This window comes from Tamandua tetradactyla, chromosome 5 (assembly GCF_023851605.1).
Source record: "Tamandua tetradactyla isolate mTamTet1 chromosome 5, mTamTet1.pri, whole genome shotgun sequence".
NCBI lineage: Eukaryota > Metazoa > Chordata > Mammalia > Pilosa > Myrmecophagidae > Tamandua > Tamandua tetradactyla.
In genome coordinates this window covers 99,325,305-99,347,479 of record NC_135331.1, presented here as the reverse complement: position 1 = coordinate 99,347,479, position 22,175 = coordinate 99,325,305, and the positions used below count along the sequence as shown (strand labels likewise).

Below are 22,175 nucleotides of genomic sequence, written 5' to 3'. Positions count from 1 at the left end.
ATTTCTAGAAAAAGAACTTATGAGATGGAAAAGAACTAACAGAACATCTACTTCATCCCTCAGGCTGTCCAGGGAGAAATTGTTATTAATAAAAATAAACATTTAATGGAAAATTAAAAGTTCTCCAAATTTAATCTTTAAGAATAGTTATACCAAATATTATGAAGATTATAAAGCAAATTAAGGACTGTGTAAAATGAGTGCTTAACTTAGCAGAGCACCTATGTATCAAATTAATAAGACCATTTAAAATGAGTTCAATTAATAAGATCATTTAAAATGAGTTCTAGTAGAAACCAATATCAGAGTCCCCACTGAGCTACCTACTCATTAAGGTGCCCACTGCAATTCTGAGTGCCACTCAGGTACCTGGAGGCATCAGCACTAGCTGCTGTTGAGAAGTTAATATTTAACGGGATTTTTATTACAGAGTTCCCTGCTACCTAAGCCAGTGGCTACTGTGAGGGAAATACCCCTTTGCCTTTGATATATTTACATCTTAGAAGTAGATGAATTTTTCAGTTGCATATTACTTAAAATTGAAACATTCTAAAGTGAAGGAAATAAGAACCAGGTAGAAGTTGACTAGATGCTGCAGAATCAAACTAAGATCTCAAGATGTCCTAAGTGTAACCTTACAAGCCTGTTTCTCTCCCAGGGCCAGTAGATAATGAGTCCAGTTCCGGGAACTCTTTGTATTTGGCTGGTGTGTTTACTTTCTGCTGTAGCCAGGCCAGATGAATGCACCCTGGCCCTCAAAAAGAATTTTTACCTCATTCTAGCTTGACCCTCATACTTGTGGTTGCTTGTGAGATGAGCATCCATTCTAGTGTTAAAAGAAAAAACTAGGAATGCCTTTAGCAGCCAAGCAGGGCTCTTGCCAGCTTTGATCCAGCCCCTCTCAGGCTGAGGCCGCCGTAAGAAATTTCCAGATGTCTCTTAAAATGTCACGAAAAAATTGAAAGCTGTAGAAGTGTTAATGTGTCCTATGGACTCAATAGCAGAGTTTATTTTTGTTTTTAATGGCAAGGCTTCTAGAGTCAATGATTGTATGTGTTCCCTACTCTTGCTATGCTTACAGCTCCATCCAAGTGCAAGGGAAGAACCACTGAGGTGGATTGGCTGGCAATGGGGCATAGCCTTGACCTTGCCCCAGTGTAAGCCCACAGGAGGTCCACAGTAGTGCAGAACGAGAACTTGATTGGGGGGTAGTGGGTGGGAGGTGGGTGGATGGGTAAGGGGGAAGAAATGGAATTTGTTTTACTCATTGATAAAGCTTTGTGAACTATTTTATACAATTCATAAAATTTGGTGCCTTGTACCCAGTTATGGTTTGCATGGGACTGAAAAGATTTAGGGAAAGGATCTCTTCTTGTTATTTCAAGTAACAAATGGCATTGTGTAGTGTTTAAAGGACATTTGGTATCACAGACTTTTTAAAAGCATTTCATATTTTGTGTGTGACTGCAAATTATTCTTATGAGCAAATTCTGAAATTTACTATAATGTCCAAAATCTTTGTATTTGTGATTATTCATCAAATGACTGCTTTTCACAGCAGACTATGAACCCCATTCTTTCTCACTGCCCCTATTTTGTTCCAAACATTAACTGGCACCTTTTCAAATCAAGCTGTTAGGGCTACCTCTTTCTAAGCACATACTGTCCCTATTAGGATCCTGGGGTTATTATTATCTTGTGAGTGGAAGGGTTGTTTTTCCGGCTGGTTGGAGAGCACAAATGTTCAGAATAGGTCTTTTAGTTTTTATCCAAACAATGACTAATGCTGGGTAATTTATGTTAGAAGCAAACAATGGTTCCTCCTGAAGTGGTACTTTCATTAGTTCTGAAGTTGTTTTAGAAAACTTGAGGAAGCAGTATAGAAAACAATCTTCCATATGTGAACCTTTAGATCGTAAGGTCAGCCAGCGCACTGTGTAGTATGCAAAGGGAATAATGCAAGAGAAGGCTCAAAGACCATGTCCCAGCCCCTGAGTCCTTTTCCCTGGCAGATACCAGCTGGGATGGTGTTAAAGGGTGATAAAGCAGAAAGTGTTAAAGGAGGTGCTGTGACCCAGTCTTCTCACCTGCATGTTTCTTTTATACCAACTTAAAGGTTTCCACTGAGCTCATGATACTTCACACCAAAGGGTTTTTAAAAGGCTCACTACTTGAAGTACACTTGATAATTCAGTCCCTCAGCCTAGTAGCTGGCAAGAAGGGTGTATCTTTAGGCCCTTCCATGGCCATTTAGTTGTTTTACCAGGTAAGTAAGCATTTCTCTAATGGTTCAAATTCTTTTTAAGGTCAGCACTAAAACTAAAAAGCGCCTTCTAAATATGGCTGTGAGTTTAGTTTATATTACATATTTAACCATTCTCTTGGTCTAGGGCTTTGACTTTAACCACTGTGTACTTGTTCAACCCATATATTACATTATGGGTCTAAATACATTTTAGTTACTATACTATTTAAGCTTAAGTGGTCATTTTTGTGGCCTCTTTCCATACTTTTTGGCATGTTTCCACTTAAAGTCAGAAGCTAGTTTAAGATTTTGTTATAGTACTATGTGTTAACTAGCCAGGGCTATCAAGTGTGATATGATGTAAAATTGATTTCCTTAGAGAGAATGTTAAGTGTTGGCAATGGTGAAAGCCAACACTTCCACTTGCAAAATTATTTTCATCAAAATTTTTGTAAACTGCATATTTGTTAGCTGTTATTTGGTAAATTCTTAGAACTATGAGGAATTAAACCGGTTTAAATGAAACTACCTAAACAGAATTATGGTTTTAAAATCAACAGTAAACATTACTACTTGAAGCTAAAACACTAAATTTTGAGTGAAATTTGAATTTTGCTTTGGGAAGCTACCATGTCTTAATTCTTGCTGGATTTTTATTTTCATCTTTGGAAATTTTTATCAAATAGAACTTTTCACAATTATGAGCAGATCTTGTAGTAGACTTTAAGGATATATGGTTTCTTGCTTAAGCTTCCTCCTGACTTTAATATTACCCTGTGGAGGGTAATGGCATTAGGCCTGAGCTTTGCTCTTATGTATGTAACCCTTCTTCTTAACCATCAATAATTTACAAACTTGTCAGAGTATCTGTGGTCCCAGTATAAGCACTAAAGGACCCTGGCCTCTCGATAAATCAGCCAGAGACTTGAATTCACACAAGTTCAAGGTTCCTTCCCCCTATCAGATAGGACCTATCTGATTAATAATAATCACAAGAAAATGGTGCTTTATTTTGTTTCTTAACATATTAAAAACTCTAATTCTCAAACAGCTTAATGAGATTTAAACCAGCAGTATCCATAAACCAAAAAAAGGGGGGGGAGGCTATTTTGTTTACCTTTCATGAATAGATTGCTAGAGACAACATCTGTCAGCTACAAAAAAAATTCTATCAGACCACGGTGATACAGTTCTACTGACTCTCCTTTCCAATGCATGTCCTTAAATCCCGAAACGCGTCCATAGGAGCTTGGCACACAAAAGCCGTGTTTTTAAAAATTGCCATGGGGAACCCATTTGGGGACAAAGGATATCATCAAATTTACACCCATCTATGAAGAGGGCAGAGAAGCAGACACTTTGAATCAAACAGATCTACTCTTATCTCCATTTCTAAGACTACATGAATCCGTCTGTGCTACTTCCTTATTCCATTTCCAAAGAACCCAAAGCTCCTGGACAGTGGCACTACCATCAATCTGGGGATCAGAAAACATCTATTTCCTTGTGAAAACAGCTTTGTCAAGCAGTGTCACATTAGTGCCCACTGCCCAGGTATACTTACACCTTGCCCCCATCTGCAAATAACTATACTTTTGTGCCATCAAATCCCGCTCTATTATAGCAACAATGCTTCTTTGGTGCCTGGAAAACCCACCTGATACACTAAAATGCTATGCAACACCTAAAATGGCTTCTTCCCCCAGTACTGCTCAAAATGGAAATTCCTTAAGAAAAAGCCACATCTTATGTTAACATCAATATATGGTGGTTAGTTTCCTTTTTTTCCCACCCTCTTAAAATGAAGCAAGCCACCTCCATTGAAATTCATGTTTAAGGCTTGCTCCTTTGTTTTTTGAGTGTGAGGTACAAATTATGTTTTTATGATTTTTGTAAATCTTGACTTTTTACACCTTGTTTTTGTAAGCTAAAGTTTCATATTAAAAAAATAAAATGGCTGTCTTTGTGTGCAGACTTTATTCAAATATTTGTAAAATACGATTAGGTTATTCTTCAGAACAAGAGGAAAGAGCACCCCTTGTAGAAACTTAGGAACTATATACAGAACTTTACAGAACAGAGGTTAATACTTTAGCTGAAGCCTAACTGCTGACCAGGGAATGACATTCTGAGTGGACTCAAGAAAAAGAAAACCAGACAAGGAAGGAAAGGTGCCCATCTAAGGCAAACTTAAGTTTCCACAGAAGCTGATCACAGAATTGGAAGCTGTTTTTGGAAGGCTCCTGGAGTACAGCATAGGGGTTCCATGTGTCTGCAACCAGAGATGAGAAAGGGAGGAATTAGAACTGTAAAAACATTGAAGGGAAATTAATGAGGTACCGAGTCCCTTGCAATCTAGAAACATTTAGTTGCGGCTGAAGACACGCAGGACAGCGTGGTTAATTGCTTACTTACTTTGCTAGACCCCCGCCTGGGGTGCCATTAGATCAATGTCACTTAAGTTCCTGGCCAGCCAAACTCCCGCAGCAAAAAGTCCCAAATTGAGAATCAAGTTCCTGGAAAAGGAACGTATTCCATTAATCTATGGTCACTGAGTCGCTTGTCCTTAGTTAAGGGGAAAAAAAAAAAAAAAAACCCACCTAGACAGTCGTCCAAGGCTGAAAAGCTTATGTGTTGGCACCTCCCCTCCCCCGCCCCCTGGTCGGAGTGAAATTCTCTCAAGTCTCGAGATAGAAAAGATCGATTTTGTCTACGGGAACTCCCAATCAAGGATCTCAGCAAATTACAATCAGAACCACTTAGCGGTCACGATGTTAGCAAGGCTGGGAATAAAGAAAATTGGGGACAGCTTCGGGGAAGAAGGACTACAGAGGAAGTGCATACGAGCACAGAAGGACCAAGCACCCCGGTCTCGGTTACCTCCGGAAATCATTCCTATCAGTGGCAAAGCGGTAGACGCCCCGAAGCCAATCTCCTACATTGTCCGGGATTTCAGGAGTTTCATTTGCCGAGCCCGCAATACCCACGCCGACGCCGCTGGAAGCCATAGTAGCACCTTTGCGCTCCACATAGGCCAAGCACGTCGCACCGTATTGGCGCAACCAATACGCAACTTCCGGCCTGGTACTTCCGCGAGCGACTTCCAAGCAGGGGGCGCTGTTACCGAGTTTGGGCGGTTGCCCCAGAAAAACCGAGACGCGGAAGCTTTGGTTCTACAAGGGGAGAGGCACAGTCCCTCTCCACCTTGCTCTGCTATGGGCTCCACGTCCCGCCCCCTCCGGCCCTCCAGCCGTTCGTCATTCTTATTTAGTCTCTTCATTGGCTCAGGAGGAAGGGCGGGAGAATAGGGCTGTCCTAGCCTGTGGGGGTGGGTGATGGCTCAGCTGGGGACGCGAAGCATTGAGAATGGAGTTCCCCGACAAAGTCTCCAGCAAAAGTCATAGTTTGAGTTGGGCTGAAGGAGAGCATCCCAAACTTATCACCTCCAGACGTATGCTTGAGTGCGTTCAGTCTCAGATTTTTATAGGAGAAAGAGAACTTCGTTTTCCCGCCTTATAGTTCTCCCACCCCCGGGCTGCGCCACTAGCAAATGATGCATGACTTCCCGGAGGTGTCGCGGTCCCCAGCTTGGCAGCTGACGGTGGTCTCCCCAGGCCAAGGAAGGCGCTGTCCTAAGAAAAAGCCCTCTGGTACCGAGTTAGAGGAGGAGGAACTGGTGGGGCAGAGGGCGTCCTCCTTGGGATCAGAGGGCATCTCTAATAGACTCTGCGCCCACTCTTCGGGTTCCTCCATCACATCCCCAGCTCGCCACTCCTGCTTGGGGCTGGATCCAGACCGCCGTCCCTGGGTCTTCAGGCTGGAGACAGCAACAGCGGGAAGAAGAGCTGCTCGGAAGACGGTCACAGCATTCAACGAGACGCGGTCCCTTCCTTCAACCCGGTCGAGCCCCGCCTCCCCTGTTCCGGGCGGAGTCAGAAGCGCCCATCTCAGAACCCGGAGTCTCCCTCTCCCAGAGCTGGGGGTGGGGCATCCCACTGCAGCCAGACGCGGTCGGAGCCCAGCCTCCCGCCCCGCCCCTTGGCCAAGCGCGCCGCCACCGCGGCAAGTCGCCCCTTGGGCTTCCCTTTTCCTCCCCGCCTCAGCCCAGCAGAGGGCGGCAGCATACCCCGCCCGGGACCAAATCCGGCGCCGCACCCGGGACAGGCGCCGAGCAGGTTCGGGAGGCCCTTGGAGCTCTCCGGCCAGGGATGCGCGGTGAGAGCTGCGGGCCCCGAGGCTCGGGTCTGGGGGGTGCGGTGGGGACGTGAGTGCTGCTGGAGAAACGGGTCGGCGTGGACAGGGGCGCGGGTCCCAGCCTGGAAAACCCACTCTTCAGCCCAGCCCAAGCGCCGCCCTCTACCCGTTTGATCTACACCTTCTCCTTCCTTACCTAGGGGCGCCCTTCCTTCCAGGGTCGGGCCCGGGCTGAAGCCCTCATCCGAGTAGCGGCAGTTGAAGCAGCAGGGGCAACAGGGGCCGCCCCCGGGCAGGGCATAACGTCCCCCACCCAAGGGCCCGTCGCAATCCTGGCAGCAGAAGTGGTTCACATGCCAGCGCCGCCCCTCCGCCTCGATGCAGCGCTGGGAGAAGATCAGCTGGGAGAGGGAGAGGGGAACGGTTCATTCGTTCATTCATTCACGCATTCATTCATCCAATAACTACGCCTTATACTCAGTTAACGCTTAAGCACGTCTACAGACATTCCCATTTGATCTCTCCAACCACTCAGGGAGGACCGCTTCGCTAATCTAGAATAGTCCAGTTAGCTGGTGGCACAGCCCAAAATGCGACCCTGGCCACCTGAACTCCCGACCCTGGCCACCTGAACTCCCTCCCAGGGCTCTCGCTGCTTCTTAGGCTGATATTAAGGAACCCCTAACATGATTAGGCACAGCGCTGGGCACCTGACTTGCCAAGAAAAGCTGGACGGAGTCCCTGCTCCGGAGAAATTCGGAGTCCAAGAAAATCTGGGGGACTCTGCTTGAGATGGGGGAAGGTTCAAATAAAGGCAGCTGTTCTCATATCCCTAGAGTTCAAGTTACAGCACAGGGAACAAAGCTTCCAAGTGGGTTGCAGTTTTTCTTACCCCACTCCTCAGTACTTGGGAGAGGTTGCGGCCCAGGAAGGTGTTTCCTTACATCTTACCAGGTTGGACCTGGGCAGAGCTCCCCAAGTCCCCCTCCTCAGGGCTGTACCTGGTTGCAAGCCGGGCAACGTGGTCGCAGCAGCTTGGCGTGATGACGGCCGCAGTAGAGACGCCCATCGTGGTAGAAGTAGATGAAGTTTATCAGGGCCTGGCCACAGGCCTGACAGGCAAAGCAAGGCTGGTGCCAACCGCGCCGCTCCCCAGCCAGGGCTGCGAACACTGCGTACTCGCCGGACCTCAGCCGTTCCTTGCACTGTTGGACCCAGGTGCAGGGCGGGTTAAAGTTGACACCACCCCTCCGGCTTTCTGCTTGGCATATCCAAACCTCCAACTCAACTAAAACCTAATTCTTCTCCAGATACCCCAGCAAGCCCATACCCACTGCAGGTTCCACCAAGAAACCCCAATCTTGGTTTCACTTTCTCCTAAAGTTAAGCCAAACAGCCAATCCCTATATCCCCTTTCTCCATGCGAGTCCCAGGAGATAACCCCTTCTGCAGATGTGAAAGATCAAAGAATGGAGGAAAGAGAAAGTGTGTGTGGAGGACTCCATACCTTTTCACAGGTGTATCCTTTGAGCTTCGGAGGCACCAGGCATGCCACCCCCTGTCCCAGAGCCTCTCGCCTCCGCCGCAGCCCTGCCAGCTCCTCCTCCCCAAGGGCCAGGCAATAGCGCTCCTGCAGAAACAAGTCTCTAGGGTAACTGGGAGAGTCCCAGCAGGCAGAACTAAAGTTTCACTGGACAAGGACACTTACTGCTGGGTCAGAGGAAGGTTGTAAAACCTCAGGGAGGTGCCGGAGATAACAGCATAGAAAGGCATTGTGGAGGAGAGGAAAAGAGGGAAAAGAAGCTCCAGTAAACCTACCTCAGTCTCACTTCCTGAACTTCAGCCTCACTTCTCCCAGGAAGTCATTATTCTGGTTCTGACAGCCCCACAGCACTTAGCCCTGCTACCATGTATTTAAGTTTTTGCTCCCAATGAGCTATAGCTCATTATCACTTTCTGTTCTTGTGTTTTCTCTAATTATTTCATATACTCCTGTCTTGCCTCCCCAACTGAATTGTAAGCCCTTACATTGGACACACATGGGGACTCAATAAATACTTAACAACAACCATACTCTCTACATTTGTACATTCCATTGTCAGTTTCAAAACTCATTCATATCCATTTTCTCATCTGATCCTCAAGCATGATGGTGGGCAGAACAGGTAATATTGTACCCATTATGTAGATGTGGAAAGTCAGGCTGGGACAGGGGTGACTCTCCAATTTGTGGCATAGCTCGGCCTTAAACCCATGTCCCCTGAATTCTGAACCAAGGTTCTTTTCACAGTAAGTTGAGAGTGAGCAAGAAAGAGGAAGAGTGGGAAGAGAGAGAGAAGTTGGGGAAAGAGAGACCCACATCATTGTCCTGGGGAGGAAGCTGCTGCAGGAGGGCCCGAAGCCCAAGGCCATTTGGTGTCTCCATGAAGGGGCCCTCAGCCCAACACTGCAGGATCCTGAGGAGACAAGGCAGAAGGGCAGAGGTGGAGTGAGGTTTTTGCATCCTTCCCTCCTAATAGACACCTTTTCTCCCATCTAAAACATCTAAGTCCTCTCCCATGCCATTTAGAGGGTCCTCCTTTAAGATCCTCACAGAGGGTAAGATAGGACCCACTCCTGTCTGACTTGAGGGAGGTTGGGAAGTCCCCACACCCCAAAACATCTTCCTTTCTTAGGCCTGAAACTATCCCCTTCACTCCTTGCAGCCAAAGTCTTCTATCCCTCCAGGTCTGCTTTTACAGATCAAGACCACTTAGGAGGTAATGTGCATTCTTGTAAGAGAGTTTAAAATCAAACTCCCATGCCTTGAGGGGACTGCAGGGACAGGGATTCTTGAAAAGAGAAAAGGGCCAGAAGAGATTGGGCACAAAGGCAAACTCCCTCCCAGTTGGTGGGTAGGGAAGGAGGTCCAAAGGAAAAACGGCATGTTGGTCCAGAGGGAAGGGCATGGCTCTTACTACTTGAGCAGAGGTGTCCTCTGGGTCCTCCTCTGGCTGGTGGCCTGAGTCACTGACTGAGTTGGCTTGTCGGCCCAGCTCCCTGGGAATGAGTCTCTCCCCTTGATGGGGCCAGCCTGAGTTCAGTTGTGACATTGGTGGCGAGGTCTGCCCAAAGACAATAATGAACACCTCCCATTTATTGGGCCCTTATAATATGCTAAGCAATGCTAAACGCTCTACATGTATTACCTCATTCAATCTTTCCAACAACCAGATGAGTGAGTTAGTATTGTTTGTTATCAGCAGTTTTACAGATGACCAAACTTGAGGCTCAGTGAGCATAATTGGTATGCTCAGGGTCATGTAGCTAATAAGTGGCAGAGCCAGGTCTTGAAGCCAGGCCTTTCTACTCCAGAGTTTCCAAGATTAAAATGAAGAAAAAAGAGGCCCACAGTGAAAAGAGAAGGTATTTTGCCTTTCTGGTGAGCTTGCAGCCTGGCTGGCCCTTCCTTCCCACCTCCTCAGCCTTATCTCCCACCACTCCTCATCATGCACTCACCACCGCAGAAGCTTGCTTCTTCAGTGTTTCCTACACAGGAACCAGTTTTACATCTATAGGTTTGGACTTGGTTAAAGGACTACCTCACAGGAAGCCCTCCTCAACATCTCTGCTCATACCAGCTCTCCTTTCCCTAATGTTCCAGAAGCAAGAACAGCCAGTTCCCCAAGATTTAGCAAGTAATATTTCTCTCTTTGCCTCTCTCAGCACCTGGTGTAGTCTATAAGGTCCTTGAGGACAGAGGAGAATCTTGTGCTTCTATTTGCCATTATAGCAATAACTCTAAACTCATTTCTTTAGTCCTCCACTGGCAAGCCCTGATATGCCACAGTACCTGTAAGGAGGCGTTGACTACTGAGGTAGAGAAGACATGGACCTGCCTACAAGGAGTTCCCAGTCTAGTGGGGAAGACAGAAATGAGACCAGGCAGAATGGGGCCAGAGCTCTGGAAAATATACCCAGCTGTCCGGGGGTGGGGGGGGAGAAAAACAGAAAAAACTTTTCTATAACATTTAATCTGTTTCAAGGACTATTCTAGCACTTTATATAATACAATCCATCCTCCTAATAGGCCTATGAGGTAGTTTCTACTATCCCATTTTACAGTTATAAAAAATTGGAGGTTAATTAATTTGCTCAAGGTCACATTAGAAGGCTGTAGGAGGAGGCTGCCTCTGAGAGCTGGGCACAAGGAAGGTCACCACCAAATTCTTCACCTCCATAAGACCCAGCTTTGGGGTTGGGACCAGTGTCTGGGCATGTCAGTGATATTGTTTCCAAGCCCTAAGCCTCCCTTCAGTCCCCCACAGGGGATGGGATGTTGTGTGCCACCCAACCCTCCTTCCTGGCTCCACACTCACCTGCTTCCTTCCTGTTCTGTCTCACTGGTCTGGTTTCCTGTGGAAAGAGGCCGGGATGGACTGTTCACATGCAGAGCCAGAAGTAGCCACTGCCCTAAGCAGCACCACCACTGCCCAAGGCAGCGGAGGCATGCTTAGAAGGACAGAGGAGGGGCTGGGTGAGATCTGTGGTTCCAAAGGGGACTTGTACCCTCTCTTCCAAGTTAGCTCTAGTTTACATGGAACTTTCCACCCAGAAACATCGCTCAGAAAACAGCCCCTTACCCACTATCCTTCCATCCCCCCAGATCCACCTAAAGCCACCTCCACTTAGCACTTGAGCCCATCTTACTAACTGGTCAGAACCCTTCAGAATTCACCTCCTCCTCCCACCGCCCTGCGCACGTGCAAATAGCTCAGGAGCTCCACTTGCCCAACCCACACCTGCCTTAGAGGGCGGAGCCTTAGAGGTCCTGGGGACTGGGGAGGAGACGACACTAGAATTTCCCGGGAGCGTGGGAACAGGCGGGGGAACAGCCGAGTCTCAACGAGTACCTTCCTCTGCCCTCTAGACAGATCCCCAGCTTTTCCCGGGCGAGAACGCGGTGTGGCTCCCACGATGGCTGGGGTTCCCAGTCTGGCTGCTGAGAGTTTGGGGGAGGGAATAGACACTCCGCCGGGGGTCTCATCCGCGCGGCCCACCGGTGTCCAGGCAACTCTGACAGATCCTGCGGTCTGGACCCTCACCCCGTCCCCGCCCCCGGGCCTCAGCGCCCGCCTCTGCCCGCCGGGGTAGCGCGGCCCTTCCTCTTCCACGCCCCCTGTGGCCCCGACGCGCCCGCCCCTCCCAGGCTGGAAGAGAGGGAATGCTCAGGGAGGGGTGTGGAGCTGTAAACTGAAGGGAAAGTATTCGTGGGTCTCGGGTGGCAAAAAGAGACTCCACCGCCCCCTGCCACGGGTTTAGGGCGGGGACCGCGCGCCCCCGTGGGCGCCAAGCAGACACCCGCGAGCCGCGGTGATGCGGGATTCTCAGCCGCTCGCTGGAACGCCCTCCCACTCCTGCGGCCCCTGCCCTCGGGTGTGCCTGGGTCCCCGGAGACCCTCCCTCTGACCTCCTAGCCCCTTCCCTCTCTCTAAGCCCTCAGTTCCTTTTCTCAGTGTCTTCCCGCTTGTTTTCTATCCGTCCCTCTGCCCATTCTCCTCTCAGCCCCTTTCCTAGGTCTCTATCCCAGCGCTCCACTCCTCTGTCCCTACTGTATCCTCCCCTCTTTTTTTGTGTTTTTGTAACCCCCCACATCCCCAGCGCCTTCCTGTACCGCAGAGTACCCCCACCCTCTGGTTTCCTAAGCGCCGCCTCCGGACTCCGCCCCTCCCAGGCTCCGCCCCGTTCCGTCAAGGCTTGCTTAGCCGCTGGCCCCGAGCGCCCTCTGGCGTCGGCGCATCCTCCCTGCTCCCGACTTCAAAGTCCTCCAAAGGGACCTTCTAGGCTGCGTCGCCGCAACTCCTGTCAGGGGTCCGCGGCATCTCGTTGGTGCTGCCGGGTGACCTCCGACCCCGCGGGCGCGGGGCGGGGCAGGGAGGCCTATGCTCCGGGCGGGCGGCGGCTGCTGCAGCGGGACCCGGGAGCGGGGCCCGGCGCCGCCCGGGCCGAGGGGCGATGTGAGTCGGGGTGCAGCGGGGCGGGGACGAGGCGACTCTACTGAGGCCGTGCCGCGTCGCAATCTCCGCTCCCTTCCTAGGAAGCCCCGGGCGGGCGGGCGGCGGATCCAGGGACGACGCGCGGCCCTGACTTCTCCCATTCCTTCCCTGTGTCCACAAATTCTCCTGACAACCCAACAACCTAAATCTGCCGCCCACTCCCCCAGAAAATCGCGGCCCCCCGGCACGCTTTCACATCTCCTGAAGTCCCACGTAACCCCTCACTCATTCTGAAATTCCCCGGATAAGGCCACAAGTCCACCACTCTCACCTCGATGCCAGGTCCTCCCACCGTCCTGAAATTTCTCTGATCCTTCGTACTCACACACCCCCGACTCACATTCTTCTTGCATTAAACCCAAATCCAAAACTCTTGCCCACATTCTCCGAAGCCCTTTCATACATCTTGAGTCCCCCTAAACCCTTTTAACTGCCACCCCCCCCATTACACATATCCCGGACCAGAGCCCCCTATCCCAGTAATGTCCAATGTAATCCCCCTCATTGAGCTATCTGAGGATATGTCCTGATGTCTTATGAAGAAGAGATAGGAAGAAGGAAAGGGTACACATACGGTTCTTGGTTTCACCCCCGAATTTCCTTTTGATGGCTTCATCCCCAATATTTTTTCAGTCACCTACCTCTAGAGTATGCATACTTTCCTGGGCCAGCTTCCTCTTTCCAGAGAATAAACCGGACCAAGAAAGTGGGGACCCTTTTTTCTGGGAAGTTGTTCAAGGATTCAGGGCAGAAGAGGCCCTGGGAACTGATGTTCTTAGGCCAGGGCAGGAGAATGGGATTTCAGGGATCTCAGTAGACCAGATGCAGGCAGGGTGGGGGAAGAGGTTTTCAGACTGAGGGGAGAGCTTGAGAAAAAGTAGAGATAAGCATGTCTGTTTCTTTCTATAAACCCCCAATTTTGGGTGTAAGCATGCATAAAAGAGCAGTAGATTAGGGAGAAACAAAAAATTGAGTTGGGGTAGACACAGAAAGATGAAGCAGAGAAATAATTTTCCATGAAATACTTAGAATAAGCAAAATTCACAGAGACAAAAAGCTGAGTAATGCTTAACAAGGGTGTTAGTAGTGGGTAGGGGAGTTATTGCTAAATGAATATGTTTTGGTTTAGGATGATGAAAATAGTCTGGAAATAGGTAGTGATGGAAATTTCAAGAGTCAAGAGTCAAAGAATGGTTCACTTAAATTGGTTAAAATGATTTTATTATATATATTTTACCACAATTAAAAAAAAAATTAAAAATTTCTAAAGTGAAAAAACAAAACAAAAACAAAAACCCAGAACATTCTGTATAAATATTAAATTTGTTGAACTTGGAAAAAAAAAAAAAAAGATCTCCAGGATCCTGGCTTGTTGATGTGTCTGCTTGGGGATAAGATTGCCCTGAAATTGTTTGTTTATTATTAGCATTATGTTAAAATTTTAGTGCTGTCAGTGCTTGGGGAACAGAAAGTCTATCAATCTCCCAAATGTGAGCTAGTTGGAGCATGTTCTAAAAAAGGAAAGTCATTTAAGCTGGAAGCTCCAATGGTTTACAGATGTTTCATTTGTAAAACCTAAGGCCATGGGTGGGAGGGTGGGGGCAGGGGATTGATTTGACAATCTCCCAGATACTTTGTAAAACAAAATAGAGTAGAATATTGGTTTCCTGAGTCTTATACCAGTCTTCTTTCCAACATATTTTAGTGTCCTTTTGATAAAGCTCTGTAGAGTTCAAGTTCTCTGCAAAGGTAAAGTGGTGTTTTTGGTGTTGGTTTTAACAGGATTCAGAGGGGGTCTAGAAGTGATTTTTTAAAAGTCTTGGTTTCATGTGGTAGACCTGGGTTCGATGCCCGGACCATGTACTGCACCCTCCCCACCCCACCCCCCAAAAAAAGTCTTGGGCTGCCTTAGACCTCAAATTCACTGACACTTCTCATGGACTGTGTTTGGAATTTGTAGTCCTACTGCTCTTGATCTTTCTTCCTTGTTTCTGTCCAATTAGGACCTGGAACAGATACCCAAGTAAGACTGACAGGAGACCAATATCATTTACAATTAGGAGTGAGAATGGAAGGTTTCCACCAACCTCTGTTCTCTGTCTCCTGTGCTAGGTGAGCCCCAGGCATGTCCCAGAGGGATCCTGGTAACTTCTCTGCAGACTACTTGCCATGATGCCATACCAAGGACAGAGGGAGTAAATTGGGGATCCTTCCCCATGGTCAGCTTCCCAATGGCCTGGGTGAGGTAAGAGCTGCTATAGGAGCCAGTTTTCTGGAGTTTCACCAGTTAGGAGGACTGTAAGTTACAGACCACGTCTTGTTCAAGGCTTTGCATATTCAGCAAGAGTTCTAGAAAGACTCTGACCTTACAGACTCATGTGTTGCATCAAGTTGCAACACTTTAACTTCTGGTTGAGATCAGTTCCTGCATTTGCTTGCTCCCTTAAGTCACTCAAGCCTGAGTGGTTCCTCTCCATCCTTGGCACAGGCCTGTAATATATAATCTGAGTACAATAATCCTGGAGGGAAAAATCCAACAGTAAAGCTCCTGGTTTCTGCTTTGGACGAAGGTGGACACATGCAATATATATTTTTAATGAATAAATGCTAAATCAAGGTTATAAAATCGTGCTCGGTTTTGAATGTTTAATCCTCTGCATGTATCTTTGTGTCCATAATATAATACCTCATTTGAAGAGAACCCCAAAACGTAAATTTGAGATGGATATTGGGATGGTGGTGGAGGAGGAAAAGAGTGAACACGAATGATGTGGAATGGATAAAGATGAGGGGAAAAAAGGGAAAAAGTACAGGCCAGAGTGTTTGGCATTCCGAAATTACAATGTCTTTGCTGAACCTGGATGAGGGCCTGGGCTGCTACCATCTTTTTCTGATGCAAATAATTTCTTCTGGATCACTGCTTTTATCTTTGCTGCCTAGGTTTCCATTCCCTAATATTACACAGGTCAGAATCCTGTATACCTCTGGGCCAGATCAAGCTCTCTCCATCCCCTTATCAGCATTAATCCTTAACACGTTCTAACTTGAATGAATGTTTATCCAGTGTGTGTCTGGCCCTGGATTGAAAGTGTAAATTCCCTGAGGGGAGGGGGGACTATGTCCTACAGCCCCTTGGAGAAAACAGGTGATCACAATGAGCTGGCTCTGCCAGAGTTCCCTGGGGCAAGGCTTTTGGAGCTGACCTTGATGATCTTCCTGTACCTTGTACTTTTCCTTAGGGCAGGCTGGCTGCTCTGACACCATGGGGAGCTGCTGCAGTTGCCTGACCAGAGACAGCGTCCCAGACAACCACCCCACCAAGTTCAAGGTACTTCCAGCCCCTTCCTCTCCGTCTTCCCTACATGGCCTCTGGGCTCAGGCCCCATGCAGTCGAGCTGCTTCAGCCTCCTTGGAGAAGGTAAAAGGCAGACTAAGGTTGTGGACTTGTTAATCCTTCTCACACTCACAGCCTCTTAGATGGCCCAGGCCACTGCTGATTTTAGGCTGTTGGTGTCACCAAGGAGGGCGAAATGTCATAACATAGTAGCAAAATTGTGCTTTTACAACATTCATTCCTATCAGTGTGTCTTTGTAACTTCACATATAACATTTTTGGACTAAAGGACAAATGTCTATTTGTGAGTTGATATGTATTGAGTATTTAAAGCAAGGCTTAGCACAGTGCTGTTTGCTTTGGGAAGCTAAGACCAGACCCATTGGACCTGTATACCGCTCTTACCTACCTGTGGGGGAGCCCCACCCCCACCCTAGGGCATGTTGAGGCAGAGGGTTTTTTCCTGCCCACCAGAAGAGGGAGCCCTCAGCAAGGTCATATAGTTGGGAAAAGTGCGGATGGTGATAGGTATCTGTTCAGCCTTGGGCTTGACAGCCCCATGGGTCTTAAGATTTTTAACTTAGAACTGAACCTGGTTGACATCTGGTCCTCGGACACTAAGCCATGGAGGGCCCAAGGTCATATAGCCTTGGTTATGTAACCATCTGACCTCAGAGGTCCTCTAACCACCCCTGCCCCCACTGTCTAAATGAGAACAGTGATTTGCCCAGAGAACTGCAGTGGGTCAGTGACAGTGCTTTGCATGCCCCTACTAATCGTGTGGCCTTCATCAGAGCAGTCATTTGAGCCCCTCATCCCCCAGCTCTAGCCCTGCATCATCCTATTTCTTATATTTCAGGAACCCAGTCGCGCTCTCTCGTTGGGCTCACTCATGAATCCTTCTGTCCTATGTCTTCCCCCAAGGTGACAAATGTAGATGACGAGGGGGTGGAGCTGGGCTCTGGGGTGATGGAACTCACACAGAGCGAGCTGGTGCTTCACCTGCATCGGCGGGAGGCTGTGCGTTGGCCCTACCTCTGCCTGCGGCGCTATGGCTACGACTCCAACCTCTTCTCCTTCGAGAGTGGCCGTCGATGTCAGACAGGCCAGGGTGAGTACCAGCATCTACCGCACCCTGGAATAGGTTCCTTTGCACCTTGGACAGGCACAGGGTCTGCAAGACATAGCTCAAGAAACTGTGGTGACGTCTGTTACAGAATTTGAGAATGTGCCTTAACCCGCCAACAGACTTGGCAAGTGTTGCCCAGATGGGGTAAGTGTTCTGACTAAGGACACACTGCCTGTCAATTGCAGAATTAAATGGATTCCTAGGCTGATGCTCTTTCTTTTCAGTCATTACAGCCCTGGCCTAGGTCCCTTTCCATCTGACTGTATTTACTCTACAGCCCATAGGAAAGAGCCAGTGTTCCCAGGCTGGAGCTGCCTGGCAAAAGCAAGCAAGTTGGGCGGGCCACAGTGGCTCAGCAGGTAGAGTTCTCACTCGCTGTGCTGGAGACCTGCTTCTATTCCCGATTCTCTTTTTTGCCTGCCCATGCAAAAAAAAAGCAGGCTACTCTTCCCTGCCTCTGCTGCTCCAGTTTCAAGCATCCCTGTTGCCCCCTGAGTAGGAGCAGGCTTTCTTCTGAGATCCCAGGCCAGACTCCTTGGGCCTCAGGAATACCAGAAGGTCTGGTGGAAGGTTCTGGCTGCTGTGGTGCTGGGCGACTAGAGAACAGTAGATCTGGGGAGGAGCTCTCAGGTCCCTAATGTGCAGAATAACCCTCAGGGGGTGAATCTTTGTCCCCTGTGGGCACCGGGGTATGATGTGTTCTCTTTTCCTCCCTCATTCCCCTCATCCAGAGGTCAGGGACTGACTTGTGGGAGTGTTCTATGAGGTCAAGTCTTGGCTCTTGGAAAGGGTGGCATGGTCTGGGCTTATCTCTGGGAATCTAAACATAGTTCTGTAAAAGGGATTCTGCCTGGCTCAAAAGCAGTTTGAGGTTATGCTTGTGTAGAGATGGAATAAATGGCTTTTCTGATGAGGCTACCAATAAAAACATAGAGTCTCTGAAATTGTGTCTGCTAGAGGAGCCACCCCCTCCATGAATCCTACCCTTGGAACTCATAAGGCAGAGGGAGTTAGTGCTGGGTGAGGGGAGGAAGGTGTCCCTGCTTCTGGTGGTGGTTGATGTACACATGGGCTCACAGAGGGGCTGCCCTAGAACCCCACAAGAGTTCTTAAACTCCAGGCTTTCCCAGCCTTTCCTAGCCTTGACAGAATAGTCCTTTCTCTTAATCTGTATCCTTTTTTTCCCATGCCTGCACACCACAGTAATCCCATACCTCGGCCTAGATGATTTATCTTTGTTATGGATCTGTGCATATGTACGCCCCAAGTAGCCTTCCCCGAGGCCCAGCTCCCACTTTTGCAGAGAAGAGTATGGAATCCCAGGCTGGCCCAACACTCCAAGGGCATCTTTGGAGCCCCTGTGTCACAGGTCTTCAGCCCAGTCGTGCCATCCCCAGGGACTTGAAGAAGCAGCATCAGAATTTGAAGGATTCTAAGGTCGGCTGCACTGAGGAGCCATACAATTGCCTCATCATATTTGTCCTTGGGATTGTCTGTCCAAACTTTCTTCTTTTTTGCACTAGTGTCCAGGGACCCCCATACTAGGCATTTACTCTGTGGTCAGACACTGAACAGACCATGAATAGGTCAGACTTTCCTGGCCTCAAAGAGCTTAGAGTCTGGTGGCCATGGAGCTGAGGGCTGGTACCCTAGGTGTGTCTCACTTTTCCAGGGACCAGTGAGTGGTGAGCAGAGGAAGATGGGGCGGCATGTGAAGCTATAATAGTCACTCATCTAGTATTAGCCTTTTCTTCTTTGCTGCTTACTTCTCTTTCCCTCCTCCCTGTACACGCACACTCTTATTAAAATGATTTAGCCTCAGAAGGTTAAGAAGCTTCAGCATTAGAATTTAAGATGATGGTAAGAGATTCTGAGGTGCTACTGGGAAGAGGGCTTAGGATGAGGAGAACTCTGCCTGGAGCTAGGGAAGCACAGTTCATGGAATCTCCTGAGCTTGGTGTGTCTGTTGAGCTCTGCATCCTTGCTTACTGGGCACAGGATCAAAGGGGCATCGTTTCCTCCTCTTCTCTTTCAGGGATATTTGCATTCAAGTGCTCCCGGGCTGAGGAAATCTTCAACCTCCTTCAGGACCTGATGCAGTGCAACAGCATCAGTGTGATGGAGGAGCCCGTCATCATTACCCGCAACAGCCACCCTGCTGAGCTCGACCTCCCTCGGGCCCCCCAGCCTCCCAATGGTGAATTAGACTCCCATCCTGGTTTCCCCAGGACACACAGGCACACACACACACATACACATATATGCATAGACTTAGGAAGCAGAGGTCTTAGGGGTACGAGAGTCAAGCAGGCACGTGAGGGTGTGCAGTCTGAGCCTTCTTCTAGGGCAGTCATCCATCATCAGAACCACTCTTGGGATTGGAAAAGTCCTGGTCTGGGCCAATCCAGTCACTCAAGCTGAGGCTGTGGAGTCCTGGGCCTTGTATTGACTGATGGTTGGGGAGCAAATAAGATGACGCTGGGTTTCCATGGAAACAGCAGTCTGGGGCTTCTTTGCTTCCTGCTGTCTACTGGGTCATACCCATATACACTTCCTGGCTGCTGATCCAGGCATCTCTGGCTATGACTGGTTTCTGAAGACATTTTCACATTTTCTGTTTGTTCATTCACTGAGTCCTTACTGAGAACCTACTCTGGGTTCTGTACTCCATTAACTGTGGGGGTCAGAAGAAATAGAAAACACTGCCCTTGCTTTTGACAACCTCCTCTGGAATTCACTGGCAGAGGCAGAATAAGGCAAAGGAACAGTCTTGTGAATAAATAGGTGAGTCCTAGATGTTTTAGGTAAGAATGTTATGGAGGTGGTGAGGTTTAAGGCCAACCTTTGAAGGAAAGGGCAGGATTTGAAGGAAGAGAGGAGGTGAAGGATAATGGGAGCGTCAAGTTCAGTTGAGGCTAACCTTCAGCACCCTCTTGGAGGGCCTTGGAGTGTCTCCCCCCAACTGGAAGAGTCCCAGGGTACACACACACAGTTACAAGTGGTTGTCAGACAGTTTAAGTGCCTCTCACGTGGACTTGTGTCCTCTGTGCTCAGCTCTAGGCTACACTGTCTCTAGCTTCTCCAACGGCTTCCCCGGCTGCCCAGGTGAGGGCCTGAGGTTCTCAGCTCCCCAGCGTCCCTCAGCAAGCAGTCTGCAACACCCTTCACTTGGAGAAGAGTCCACCCATGCCCTCATTGCCCCCGATGAACAGGTGAGCAAGCAGCTGCCCTACCCCTGACTTGTGGTTGGGGATGAGGGAACAGGATCCCAATAGAGATCATGGGGGAGGGGACAAAAGTTTAGAAGGGTCCCTTTCCCCACAAAGGGAGGCAGCTTCCTTGGAAGGTTTGGAGGAGTTTCTCCTCCCTGTGCTTCTCTTCTCTCATCCTGACCCTTCTGTTCTCTCCCCACTCCCTGCCCCTGGACCCTCCTTGCTTTACTTGGACTCTTCCCTCTCTACCCCCTCGGCCCCAGTCCCACACCTATGTCAACACGCCAGCCAGTGAGGATGACCACCGTAGGAGCCGGCACTGCCTGCAGACCCTACCTGAGGGTCAGGCACCCTTCCTCCCAGAGGCCAGGGCCCTGGACCAGCGGGACCCACAAGTTTTCTTGCAGCCGGGCCAGGTGAAGTTCGTGTTAGGCCCTACCCCTGCTCGGCAGCACATGATGAAGTGCCAGGGCCTCTGTCCCAGCCTGCATGACCCTGCCCACCACCACAACAACAACGAGGGCCCCTCCGAGTGCCCTGCCCAGCCCAAATGCGCCTATGAGAACATCGGTGGGGGGCTGCGGCGAGGGGCCGGCTGGAGACTGAGCCCAGAGGAGCCGGGCTGGAATGGCCTTACCCACCGCCGGGCTGCCCTGCTGCACTATGAGAACCTGCCCTCCCTGCCCCCTTTGTGGGAGAGCCAAGCCCAGCAACTGGGGGAGGAGGTCGGCGATGATGGGGACTCAAGGGACGGGCTCACACCCTCCTCCAATGGCTTCCCTGATGGTGAGGAGGATGAAACCCCCCTGCAGAAGCCCACCAGCACCCGGGCCACCATTCGCAGCCATGGTAGCTTCCCTGTGCCACTGACCCGCCGCCGCGGGTCCCCACGGGTCTTCAACTTCGATTTCCGCCGGCCGGGCCCTGAGCCCCCAAGGCAGCTCAACTACATCCAGGTGGAGCTGAAGGGCTGGGGTGGAGACTGCCCCAAGGGGCCCCAGAACCCTTCAGTCCCCCGCACCCCTGTGCCCACTACCCACCCTGCCCGCAGCTCAGACTCCTATGCCGTGATCGACCTCAAAAAGACCGTGGCCATGTCCAACCTGCAGAGGGCTCTACCCCGAGATGATGGCACTGCCAGGAAAACACGGCACAACAGTACCGACCTGCCTCTGTAGGGACATCCTGGTCCTCGCCCCCCATCACCCCACTGCAGCCCAGTCGCCACCCCACACTCCTGCCCTCTGAACCCAGCCACCCCAGGGCTCAGGGTCGCTTGGCAGAAGGGCTCTGGGGTGGGACCAAATGCTTCCCGGAGCTAGTTGGAATCCCCAAAGATGTCAGCCACCGAGCATCCTGGTCTCCAAGTTGGGTATAGAAGAGGGTGACCAGGCAAGGAGGGAGCCAAGATGTAAAGCACGAAAGGTTCCCATGATTGCATTTAGCAGCCTCCCGTGATGTCCATCGTCTTGTCTGTTGTCTACCTGTGTGTGTGTTTTTGGTTGAAATTTTGAAACATTTTGTACCTGTTGATTTTATTTATCAGTTTATTTTTCTATTTATTGTTTTAAATGTAATTTAACATATTTATTATTAATATTATAATTATTTTTAAATTCTGGCTTGGTGGATGATGTCTCCTTCTTATATAAAATCTTTTCTGGCATGGTTCCAGGGTGAGAGTAGAGGAGGCTTATAAGAATTAGGGAGGTGGGGTAGTGCGACAGCAGCTCAGCAAGCAGAGTTCTCACCTGCCATGCAGGAGACCTGGGTTCGTTTCCCGGTACCTGCCCATGTTAGAAAAAAAAGAATTGGGGGAGTTATTCTGGGAAATTTGGGGCAGGTTTGTTTTCTGTGGTAATTCTGTGATGGTGTCTTTCTCTCCTCTGTGAGGCCCAAGCCCAGACCTTAAAGTTGCCAGGGATGGATGTTCTGTCTAAGTAAGCTGGCAAAGAGGACAGCTGGGACAATGTTTAATGAGAAAAGTCCTGGTCCTCTGAGTTTGGCACTGGGTAGGAGGAAGTGG

General features: G+C 49.3%; 3 protein-coding genes across 3 annotated transcripts; 1 reads left to right on the top strand and 2 right to left on the bottom strand.

Moving 5' to 3' along the window:
• Positions 1–4,205: 4,205 nt before the first annotated feature.
• TOMM6 (translocase of outer mitochondrial membrane 6) lies at positions 4,206–5,365 on the bottom strand. The gene is made up of 3 exons (XM_077161796.1): positions 5,126–5,365; positions 4,661–4,761; positions 4,206–4,517 (listed from the first exon to the last, which is right to left on the bottom strand). The coding sequence occupies exons 1-2, from the start codon at positions 5,251–5,253 to the stop codon at positions 4,665–4,667; spliced, it is 225 nt and encodes a 74-aa protein (XP_077017911.1). The 5' UTR covers positions 5,254–5,365; the 3' UTR covers positions 4,206–4,517; positions 4,661–4,664.
• Positions 5,366–5,558: 193 nt separating this feature from the next.
• PRICKLE4 (prickle planar cell polarity protein 4) lies at positions 5,559–11,520 on the bottom strand. The gene is given in 9 exon segments (XM_077161797.1): positions 5,559–6,162; positions 6,636–6,840; positions 7,441–7,644; positions 7,947–8,069; positions 8,799–8,843; positions 8,845–8,895; positions 9,400–9,543; positions 10,798–10,834; positions 11,332–11,520. Coding segments are annotated over 7 exon segments (1,134 nt in total). The 5' UTR covers positions 9,532–9,543; positions 10,798–10,834; positions 11,332–11,520; the 3' UTR covers positions 5,559–5,788.
• An 836-nt stretch (positions 11,521–12,356) lies between these two features.
• FRS3 (fibroblast growth factor receptor substrate 3) lies at positions 12,357–21,770 on the top strand. Its single transcript, XM_077161775.1, has 7 exons — positions 12,357–12,435; positions 14,587–14,719; positions 15,714–15,802; positions 16,733–16,919; positions 18,973–19,134; positions 19,992–20,149; positions 20,413–21,770. The coding sequence occupies exons 3-7, from the start codon at positions 15,737–15,739 to the stop codon at positions 21,325–21,327; spliced, it is 1,488 nt and encodes a 495-aa protein (XP_077017890.1). The 5' UTR covers positions 12,357–12,435; positions 14,587–14,719; positions 15,714–15,736; the 3' UTR covers positions 21,328–21,770.
• Positions 21,771–22,175: the final 405 nt, after the last annotated feature.